Source organism: Hoplias malabaricus, chromosome 1 (assembly GCF_029633855.1).
Source record: "Hoplias malabaricus isolate fHopMal1 chromosome 1, fHopMal1.hap1, whole genome shotgun sequence".
Taxonomy (NCBI): Eukaryota; Metazoa; Chordata; class Actinopteri; order Characiformes; family Erythrinidae; genus Hoplias; species Hoplias malabaricus.
The window spans coordinates 5745545-5757318 of record NC_089800.1 but is presented as its reverse complement, the minus strand read 5'-3'; the positions used below and the strand labels follow the sequence as shown (position 1 = coordinate 5757318).

The window sequence follows — 11774 nt, the reverse complement described above, 5'->3', positions numbered from 1 at the left end:
GCCGAAATTCCCATCACTAGCTGCTTCCTTATAACCTCGCGTTTCGAAATTCAGTTCTCCAGTTACACTTCCGTTTTTTTTGTTAACACACAACAGCCCATAATTTTGCTGATTGCTTACTACCACAAGGGGCGCTGTGGCATTAAAATTAATACAGCCTTATAACCACAAGAGGGTGCTTTACAGATAAATGTCAGAGAAACCACAAAAGCTTAGTAGAAGCAGACAGTAATGCAGGTTGTAGTTGGACTTGCAGTTTATTTTTACTTCAGTAAATAGAATCATATTAAGCATATGAAGAACATTTTAAGGATTAAAATGTTACTTTAAACTTAACCAAATAAATCATATGATACCAAATGTTCTCAGACTTACCAACCATTACTGAGAGCTCCCCTGATAGCAAGGAGACAACGGACCACGACTGGTCCACAGAGGGCAAATTTGGAGGTCCACTGGTGTTTTGCACTGTGTTTTCTTGGCGGACCACCAGTGATTAAAGAGATATTTTAGACAAAAGGCCACATTGTAGCACTTTTCCATTCACAAGTTCTTTTGTTATTCTTTATTAATTAGATCAGTAAATCATTTTAATCCAGCACAGTGTCAACATTTTCAGCATTTAATCATTTTATATCAGGCTTATACTCATTATTATATCTCTGATAGTTGTTGGTAATATTTGTATTAGTTTGTTTTCCAGAATAAAAGTCTCTGTGAATGTAAAATCTGTCAAAGAAGGTCCAAGACGATTGAACAGTTAGAGGCCTGTATTAGACATGAATGGGAATGGCATTCCTATTTCTAAACTGGTCTCCTCTGTCCCCAGACGACTGTTGAGTGTTGTAAGAAGAAGGAGGGATGCAACACAGTGGTAAAAAATGGCCTTGTCCCATTCAGTTTTTATTCACAATTTGTTTAGTGTCCCATCTTTTTTGGAATCCGGTTTGTAAGTTTTTCTGTCACAATGCGGTTCTGAGTAGAGCCACCGCAGCATGAGATTCACCAGAGATTGTTATTTTCTTAACACCTCTTTAACTAGTCTTTACTAAACATATCCTAAAAGTTGTATCATATTAAACAAATGAAGAGTAGTACACAGTACAGCAAAACATACTGGGAAGCAAGTTAAAAGTAATGCTTTGGCACCGATAATAAACCATTTAACGTTTACTCTAATCTATCGTTACAAACTCATTCTTTAAATGCAAATTACAACTCACCAGAAACGGACTGTGAAACATGGGGCCGACTGCTATAAACTTAACTGCGCATAAAATAGAGAAATTAGATTAAGATCTAATAATGCAGCATCATCACTCAAAAACTAAATTAAGGACATGTTTTGTGTCATGCCCTTGTCCTGTGTCTGTTTTCCCTGCTATGTGCTCACTCAGCACATGGCTCTGTTTGTTATTGTGCATGTTTCTGCCCTTGTCCCGCCTTTGTTCCTCCTCCTCGTCAGTGTTATTTGTAATCCTGCCCCTTCGTTATCTGTTCCAGGTGTCCCTTGTCTGAGTTGTGTATTTAAGTTCCTTTGTGTCACTTCCTGTTTGTTGGTCATTCCACCTTCATTTTGTGCTCTCTGATCTGTTTCTCATGCCCACCAAGTCAGTCTTTGTATCTCTCTTGTCTCATGTCTGTTTGTGTCTTTTCTCTGTTTAGCCCTGTGTCCAAGTTTACTCTGTTTATTTCTGTGTTTAAGTTTAGTCTGCTTTAGCTTTCTGTCTAGGTTGTCTGTTTAGTTCTCCTTGTCCAGGTATCTGTTTAGTTTCAGTCTGTTTCTAGTTCTGTCTGTTTAGTTATCTCAGTCCAGGTTTGTCTGTATCTCAGTTTAGTTCACTCCATGTATTGTCCTTCTGTCCAAGTCTTTCTCTGTTTAAGTATTCTGTCTGTTATGCTAGTCTCTTTCTACTTGGTTATCTTGTGTTCCAATAAAGTCACTGGGTTTTATCAAGTGCACCCGGCACCGTCAGTCTTGACATTTTGGGTGATTTAATAAGGGATTAAATTTTGCCATGGATCATCAAACAGAACACATTTGAAGGTGTTGATTATTTGTAAATTTCATTTTTTTAATTGTATTGTAAAAATTCTCAAATGCAGCAGTCCAAAAGATTAGGATTAACTATGTGATAAAAGTTCATTATCAGGTTGACTGTGTCCTCACTATCTATAATTAATTATAACGTAAATAATGTAACAGAATGTATTCAGAAGTGATGAAACAGTTCATGGATATACACTTAAAGACACTTATTAAAATATATATTAAACTGCTAAAATACATTTTCAAAATTGTATTCACAATTCTTTTATTCATTCGATTTGATCAATGATGAAATAGCTTATCACAACTGCCATACAATGTCAGCTCTGTCGGTTAAGTCCACTCTGTAGTTACACCAAACCTTCTCGTTAATCAGTCCACACATAATCGGTAGGATCTATGGGAAAATATACATAAATTACTACATAGACACAGCTCCCTACTTTTATATAGTTATGTCACTATCAAAATAAATAGAACTAAAACTTAAATATTGGACATCATACAACTCACAACTCATTATCTGGCAATAAGAATCTATTTTTAAACAAGTACAAAATGTATGACTTTTCAATGATTAATCGCAGTAATTATAAATATTGTCATTGCCCAGCCTTTTTGCTTTCTGTAAATAAACTTCCATTAGCCTCATAGGTCTAGTGCAAATTGGTCGGTGCATTTAAAAACTGCTAATGGACAAAAGTGTCACATTGTTAACATGTGTATATGATAGCTGAAGAAAGACTCTTATTTTGAAAGACCATAGTCTCTGAAACAAAACAGATGATTTTTTATATTTATAACTTAAAGTAGATAAAACAAAGCACCTCATAGTCCAGGTATGTAACTAACTTCCTGTAGGTGCTGTTGCTTCTTCAGAGTTGTGCTTTGCCTCAGTGACGCTGTGTGTTATCGATATCTAAGTCTCACTGTGGAGGATACACAATAAAGAAAAAAAGCAGGAATAAAGGTGATATCCGTAGTGCAGGGTACCTGTAGTGTCCTACCCCCAGAGCCGTGTTCATTTTGCCCAGCTGCTGCTTCAGGCTCTGAGAGACGGAGCAGACCGGACTGCAGCATAAGGCCCTGAGAAGCTGGAAAATCAGTGGCCAATTGCTTTTGGGTTCAGAGGTCATGGTGAACACTGTCTGTTCTATAGATCCAAAAACAATTCTGTTTACTATCAAAACAACCAAAATCCTGAATTTTTCTTAATATGCAATATGAAATATACAACCAGAAATATGGGATAAATTAAGGGGGAAAAATTATTTAGGGAATATTTTGTCACACAACACTCTGCATGTATCTATGCACTATTTCCATCCATCCTTTATCTGTAACCGCTTATCCAAATTAGGGTCGCGGGGGGTCCAGAGCCTACCTGGAATCACTGGGCGCAAGGCAGGAACACACCCTGGAGGGAACGCCAGTCCTTCACAGGGCAACACACACATTCACTCACACCTACGGACACTTTCGAGTCGCCAATCCACCTGCAACGTGTGTTTTTGGACTGTGGGAGGAAACCGGAGCACCCAGAGGAAACCCACGCGGACACAGGGAGAACACACCAACTCCTCACAGACAGTCACCCGGAGCGGGAATCGAACCCACAACCTCCAGGCCCCTGGAGCTGTGTGACTGCGACACTACCTGCTGCGCCACCGTGCCGCCCTATGCACTATTTGTTGATTTTAAATGATAGAAGGTTTCACAAGGTTTTCCACTTCATTTTCTCTAATAGTTTCTGTCAACTTAAATTGACCTGGCTGCTTTCCCACAAAAGAGGATTAATTCCTGTCAACGAAGCGCTTTTTCCCCTTAACTATCTACAGCCCATAAACGACAGCCTTTTATACAGCGTTACAACCACAAGATGGCGCCGCAGTATAAGGAATTATTGCAGCTTTCCCGACACAAAGCGGGCTGAGGTTTCAATAGTTGTATAACCACAGGGCGGCGCTGTTGTGATTGTATTTCTGTAAGTTATGAATATTCAACCATTAGAAAAAGACACACGAGGGACATATGACCTTATAAAGCTCTGAAAACAAATTGCAATGAACAGTAAAAAAAAAGAATGTAGGAAAGAAGGAAGAGAAAAAAGGAGCTAATGTAATTATTTATCAATTAAGAGCTCAATTAAAAATGATTTAAGGGGCTGCCTTGTTTCTATTATTTTTAGAGACACTGAAAACTAAAAAAAAGAAACCATATAAACAATAACCACTGATACAGCATTGTATTGCTGAACTATTTATTGTAAAAAATATTAATTCAACAAGAATATGAATGCAACAGTAACCGTTTTCTTCCATAGCACTATGAGTATAAGGAAGTCTAAAAGAAACTACACAAGTCCTTGGGGTTTGTCTTCTAGCTGCAGGAATAAAATATCACAAAGGAATCTTTTAGAATCAAGTCTACATGTTTACAACTAAACATAAAGCACAGTGTGAAAGCAGTTACTCGGCCCAGAATAATGCTACTGAATGTATAATAGTAACATTAACATGTTTTGATTATTCCAATGTGTAATAAAAAAAAGGATAAGAGGATATTAAGAGAGTAAAGGGAAATGTTAAACAGAACTCTGGATATATGTTGTCAGCTGGGATCCTCAGTGTTTCTCACACTCAGGACTGGAAAGGTCTTCCTCCACGAGGGGCTTGTGGATTTCTGGATCCTGTAAAAAATAAACCAAAACACACCTCATGTTTGAACGGATTTACTTCTAAGAACAGATCACAACTTCCACACTGAGCTCTCTGTGCCTTTGCTAATGACACTGACTACAATAACCTTTAGACAATTTCACCCAATGTTTGTTCAGAACATAGTAAGTGGGGCGGCACGGTGGCGCAGCAGGTTAGTGTCGCAGTCACACAGCTCCAGGGACCTGGAGGTTGTAGGTTCAATTCCTGCTCGGGTGACTGTCTGTGAGGAGTTTGGTGTGTTCTCCCTGTGTCTGTGTAGTTTGTGTGTCTGTGTTGCCCTGTGAAGGACTGGCGCCCCCTCCAGGGTGTATTCCCGCCTTGTGCCCAATGATTCCAGTTAGGCCCTGGCCCCACCATGACCCTGAACTGGATAAGCGGTTACAGATAATGAATGAATGAATGTTAGTTAGTGCTTAACACCTGGATAGAGTTTAAAGCAGTGTGTGAATTCTGTAATTTAAGGCATGGAGTTTATTTGATGAATATTGAGTGGATAAGATTTGTCTGCTTCTGCTTTGTATTAAATGAAGCTTGACTAATTTAGAATTCAAATCTGTGTGTAAAGTGTCTGACAAATTTGACTCTGGCTTTTAATTTAGCACCAGCACTTACTGAGATACATGTATTACACATTGATTATATATTACCACATCCATATTTTTATATCCGGGTGACTGTGAGGAGTGTGGTGTGTTCTCCCTGTGTCTGCATGGGTGTCCTTTAACCTTGTAGCTCCAATGCAAAACTAAGGAAGGGAAACTCACACTAAAAGTTTGACCCTGTGGCTGATTAAATATATTTGGATTAACAGTGATTTTCTGTCAAATCATAGACGTTTATACCATTTTATCTCCTTTCTTCTTGCACAGAGCCTTCAGACTCAAAACACATGAGCTGATGGTGAGGCAGAGAAGGATTACACCCAAGAAGATCATCATGATGTCCATTCCTCGTCTCAGCACCTAATTGGAGAAGACCATTTTTTAGGCAATGCAGTTTTGGTGTGAGTACAAATTGTCATCTTGCTACAATAATTACAGGACTAATTACATATTTATAATCATCATTAGCCGGAGAGTTATTGGCTATATGGGAGATTGGGATAAAAATATCTGGGTTATAAAAACTGAAGCATCTTTAAAGTAAAGTAAAGACAAAATGATTTTGTAGTGTAGTGTCTAAATAAAATACCTTCTGTCTGTACATGATGTCCTCACAGTTCTCCATCATTTTCATCTTCAGATCTGAAGGGCCATAACGATATTGGTCATTAATCCAACTACAGTCGTAAAAATAATAATACATAAAATTAAAATCTATTGCATAGAGAACAACAGCAGTAATGGACAGCGCAGCACTGGCAAGATTCAACAGGAGCATCATGGTGACCTGTGAAAGAGATATACACAGACTTATATAAACAGGATGGAGGTTATGCACATTATATAATTACATCTCTTTAAATACGTACTGACCAAATGGTGAATAGCAATGAATGCAGCATGAAGCTGTATGAATACTTCGGCTTTAATATTAAACATTTAACATTAACATTTAAAACATCCTTTAAAAGAAAAGCAGGGCTCACCAGGCATTGGCTGAAAAACCTTTTCGCGACGACGCAAATGATGCCAATTGCAATAAACTTGTAAATAAAGAGAAAGAGAAATCGGTCATTCATCAGGTTTAGAAATGTATTCTAATGCAGTCTGTTAGAAAAAAATAAGATTGTATGACTTATAACTTATGAATATTACATAGGGAACATGAATGTCTGAAATCTGATAGGAACAGGATTGTCCAGAACCACATAATTCTATAGATATATAGATAGATATATAAATGTAGTGTCATTAGGAATAAAATAACCAAGAACTTGTTCTGATTGGGTTAAAGTAATAAAATATGGTAATTTTATACAAAATATTTGGACCAAAGTGGACTAACATGAATATAATACAAATATTATAGATGTAGAGGGTGGGCCATTTATATGGATACACCTTAATAAGCACACCATGGTTTTTCTTGTGAAATTCCATTTTAGACCCAACTTTTGTTTTTTTCAATGGGAAGAGGGTCATGTGACACATCAAACTTATTGGGCCGACTTCAAAATGGCCGCCACGTTGTAAAGTGTTCCATATAAATGGCCCACCCTGTATATGATGTTATAAATGCACTAAAGGACATTTTAAATTTCAGATTAATGTTTGAAGCAGTTCACTCTTACCACTCCCCCGAGCCAAAAGCCACAACTATAAAGCACACCATATATGTAGATGATAGTGTAGACAGCCCCGACGGCCAGGTTCATCAACCCATAGAAAATCTGTGCAGTCTACGTGGAAAAAAATGTCAATATGTTAAAATTTTTTTAATATTATGATTATATAATTATTATAATTAATATTTGGCAAATATAATCTGTATGAAGAATTTCTTTGGGTGAAGGTATCTATATACACTCTATCACAATTTCACTTATAGACACCCACATGCACAATGCACAATAAAAACCATAGATTTTAAACATTGAGGATGTGTACAGAAAAATATACATACTGTGCAAGTCGTGATGTACATCATGTGAATAAAGGTGTGTGTGTCTGAGTGTGATGTGTTTGATTGATTTATTTGGACAATTAACGTGAACACATGTAGAGAGTGTAGAATGATATCTACAACAATAAACACAATTTTCCAGACAGCTAACATTTCACTCACTCAGCCAATCAGTGCTGTCTCTGTGGTTGTCATATCAATATCCAAGTGTCAGCTGTGTTCCAGCAACTAGAACCTTTTTGTCTATCATCAAACTTTGTATGTAATCAAACTGTGATATTATGGCAATTGGACTGATATTAGTTGTTGATTACACCATTGGAGGTTTAACACTTAATTTTTGGGTCAAAATGATCCCAAAAACAGAAAAACATACACAAACCTTAGGAGCAATGCTGACAGACGCTGGGGAACTGCATCTTATGGAATTTACGGGACAGTCATTCAAAGAGGCTTACAGTCTTCATCATATAACGGATGTAGGGGACTGTCTAATTCAGCCCCTGTTCCTTGGGCCCTTTATTTGTTTGTTTGTTTTTACTCCCTGTCCATGTGCTTTTGTTCTGCTTTTTCGCTTCCACCCCTCTGTACTAATCCCACCCCACACCTGTACATTGTCCATTGCTTGGTGACTGAAAATTCACAGGTGTGTGGAGTTAGTGTCCTCATGTATTTAAACCTCTGTCTTTGTTCCTGATCTGGTGAGTCGTTGAAAGTGTTTGGTTTACGTTCTGATTTCTCGTTTATAATATGTTCTTAGTCTAGGTTTTTCTTTTCTACTTTAGGGTTACATTTAGATTCCTGTCCTTGTTTTCCAGTGTTTAGTCTTTATTTTGTAATAAACCATCTTAGCACTTGCTCCATGCTTCAGTGCCTTGACAGTGTGCACCATGACAGGGGTGTTGGAGTCATGCTATATACAGTTTTATTTTAACCTCCCTGGGATGAATTACCCAGTGACAGCAAGAAAAGTCCCTTGTGTGGAATAAATGTTGAGTCCTACCCCCAGAGCTGTGTAAATGTTGCCCAGCTTCTGCTTCAATGTCTGAGACACAGAACAAAACGAGCCGCAGCACAAGGTCCCGAGAAGCTGGCAAATCAGTGGGCACTTGCTTTTGGGGTCAGAGGTCACGGTGAGCACAGTCACCCCCTCAGATTTAGCAACCGTCACTGACATCCTAAAGAAGAGCAAGCACAATAGTACAGCACACTGTAAAAAAGTGATTAGCATTTTCTGCTTTTCAAATAAATGTGTAAACTATTCTTCAACTAAATCTTTAACTTTCAGAGGTTGCTTGTGTTATTGTTAATGGTAAAGTCTGAGTCAGAGTGTTTGGGGGTGGGGGGTTATCGCACATATATCTCTCTGTTAACGCTGGTTCACACAGAGACCAGTATTTTAAACAGGTATCTTTACAGCATTTCCTTTAGACAACGTGGTGTACACTAACACTAGCTTAGCATGTTAAAACATGCACAGCTGGAATAACTGGTAGAAACAGCTGTTTCGGGAAACACTTATCCTTGAACACAAACAGGGTTCCCTACTGAACAGAGAATTGTTTTTATTACAGTGTTGTGGGGTTTTTTCAAACAGTTCACACTTCAGCAACACCGTGATTGATTGTCACCGTGGTGATTTTCAGTCAACTAATCGTACATTATTATACTCGTTAATTTTTCTGCTCCCTTAATCCATTAAACCCAATTCATAAATAAAAGTTCATCACATTTCACATTGTTCGAAACCAAAATTAAATAAAAGCTCACTCTGACAACAAGAACACGTTTATTGGTGCAAAAATGCAGGTTTTTATTGCTTTTCATGTTTTTTTATTTGTATCAAACAGAAAGATCTATCCCAGTAAACAATTAGCCGTTGATTCAACGTTGAAATAAAGTAATGACTGCCGTCTAATCAAAGTTCTCTTAAGCTTGAAAATGAAAGTTGAAAAGACGTCCAAACACAGACATTGAAAAGACGACTATTAGACGTATTTTGGACGTCCATTGACGTTATTAATTGGTCCCGAAATAAACTACTTGTATAAAACGCGTTTTGGACGTCTACTGACGTTATCGATTGGTCACCACTTAACTAACTTATTAAGATGGATTTTGGACGTCCATTGACGTTTAAAATATGTCCTTGACGGACAGACTACTTTTTAACTTTATTTTGAACGTCCAGGGACGTTCCTTGTTTACTGGGATAGCAACTAAAAAGGTTTTGTTATGGGCTTTACAACAATTATCACTTCTTTCTTGCTTGTATATAACACATCAATCATAAAAACCGAAATGGCCCCGTCCTCATCTGTCCCAACTTTTTCATATATTTACATTTTTATTTATTACTAATAATGAAGATTTGCTCACCACTCACCTTATTCTGTGACCAGTTTATGTCTCGATGGCTGCTTCTAGTGATGTGTCGGTCGCGAACGAACCGGTTCAAAGAGCCGGCTCTTGTAAGTGAACGATGAGAGCCGGTTCACGTCTAAGACCGAGCCATTTTTTTCTAAGACTTGTCATTCAACCAATCAGAGAACAACAAGCAAAAGAAGACCCACTGAGCTTGTGGCATTCAAAGGCCTCAGTTTACCCACGGCTAGTCAAGGTGATGGCAGGGTGACTGTGTATTGTAGCGACATCAGTACCCTCTGAAAGGATCTTTTCAAAAACTGGGCAGATATTAACAGAGAGAAGAAACCGGATCAACCCCTCCGAGCTGAGACACTTGGTTTTCCTGAATGCCAATCTGCCTTCCAAAAAATAGTTGAAGAAAATGTTAAATCAGTTAAATGTTTGTTGACAGTTGTGGTTGTTTTAATCACTACCGTTGAATGCTGCTGTTTTGCACTTTGTTGAGTATTTGTTTATTTTATTACCCAGAAATGGATGATTATTTAGTTTAATAAGCTATTTTGTAATACCTACATTTTGGGTTCCATTGGCTAAATTTCAGAGTTTACAAGTGATTTTTTTGTTTAAATAAAAATCCAGTTATTTATACAATTGAATGTGTGAGTGCAATCAGTAAGTTATTACAAGACAGCCATAAAAACAATTGGCCACTGCAACACTATTTATTATTTTTAATATTGAACAATAATATTTTGTCCATATAGTCATGTAAAATGTAGGTAATATTATCCGGTACCAGTGAAAATAAGTGATAAAACAAAGAGCCATTTAGGAGCCGAAAGAGCCGGCTCTTTATGAAGAGCCGAGCCAAAAGAGCCGGCTCCCCAAAAAGAGCCGAAATTCCCATCACTAGCTGCTTCCTTATAACCTCGCGTTTCGAAATTCAGTTCTCCAGTTACACTTCCGTTTTTTTTGTTAACACACAACAGCCCATAATTTTGCTGATTGCTTACTACCACAAGGGGCGCTGTGGCATTAAAATTAATACAGCCTTATAACCACAAGAGGGTGCTTTACAGATAAATGTCAGAGAAACCACAAAAGCTTAGTAGAAGCAGACAGTAATGCAGGTTGTAGTTGGACTTGCAGTTTATTTTTACTTCAGTAAATAGAATCATATTAAGCATATGAAGAACATTTTAAGGATTAAAATGTTACTTTAAACTTAACCAAATAAATCATATGATACCAAATGTTCTCAGACTTACCAACCATTACTGAGAGCTCCCCTGATAGCAAGGAGACAACGGACCACGACTGGTCCACAGAGGGCAAATTTGGAGGTCCACTGGTGTTTTGCACTGTGTTTTCTTGGCGGACCACCAGTGATTAAAGAGATATTTTAGACAAAAGGCCACATTGTAGCACTTTTCCATTCACAAGTTCTTTTGTTATTCTTTATTAATTAGATCAGTAAATCATTTTAATCCAGCACAGTGTCAACATTTTCAGCATTTAATCATTTTATATCAGGCTTATACTCATTATTATATCTCTGATAGTTGTTGGTAATATTTGTATTAGTTTGTTTTCCAGAATAAAAGTCTCTGTGAATGTAAAATCTGTCAAAGAAGGTCCAAGACGATTGAACAGTTAGAGGCCTGTATTAGACATGAATGGGAATGGCATTCCTATTTCTAAACTGGTCTCCTCTGTCCCCAGACGACTGTTGAGTGTTGTAAGAAGAAGGAGGGATGCAACACAGTGGTAAAAAATGGCCTTGTCCCATTCAGTTTTTATTCACAATTTGTTTAGTGTCCCATCTTTTTTGGAATCCGGTTTGTAAGTTTTTCTGTCACAATGCGGTTCTGAGTAGAGCCACCGCAGCATGAGATTCACCAGAGATTGTTATTTTCTTAACACCTCTTTAACTAGTCTTTACTAAACATATCCTAAAAGTTGTATCATATTAAACAAATGAAGAGTAGTACACAGTACAGCAAAACATACTGGGAAGCAAGTTAAAAGTAATGCTTTGGCACCGATAATAAACCATTTAACGTTTACTCTAA

The 11774-nt window shown here is 37.6% G+C and overlaps 1 protein-coding gene across 1 annotated transcript; it reads right to left on the bottom strand.

Annotated features, from left to right (window-relative positions):
• Positions 1 to 4279: 4279 nt before the first annotated feature.
• Positions 4280 to 9801, bottom strand: LOC136709597 (uncharacterized). The gene is made up of 7 exons (XM_066684960.1): positions 9722 to 9801; positions 8339 to 8513; positions 7004 to 7111; positions 6359 to 6415; positions 5962 to 6159; positions 5613 to 5732; positions 4280 to 4739 (listed from the first exon to the last, which is right to left on the bottom strand). Exons 2-7 carry the CDS (start codon positions 8510 to 8512, stop codon positions 4674 to 4676), a joined length of 723 nt encoding a protein of 240 aa, XP_066541057.1. The 5' UTR covers position 8513; positions 9722 to 9801; the 3' UTR covers positions 4280 to 4673.
• Between the last annotated feature and the right edge of the window lie 1973 nt (positions 9802 to 11774).

Excerpts from the sequence above, each read along its gene's own strand:
- LOC136709597 (XM_066684960.1), bottom strand. The coding sequence starts at position 8,512 with ATGTCAGTGACGGTTGCTAAATCTGAGGGGGTGACTGTGCTCACCGTG. Across the intron at positions 6,160-6,358 it reads GGTTTTTCAGCCAATGCCTG|GTCACCATGATGCTCCTGTT; the intron begins GTGAGCCCTGCT and ends TCTCTTTCACAG. Across the intron at positions 5,733-5,961 it reads ACATCATGTACAGACAGAAG|GTGCTGAGACGAGGAATGGA; the intron begins GTATTTTATTTA and ends TTCTCCAATTAG.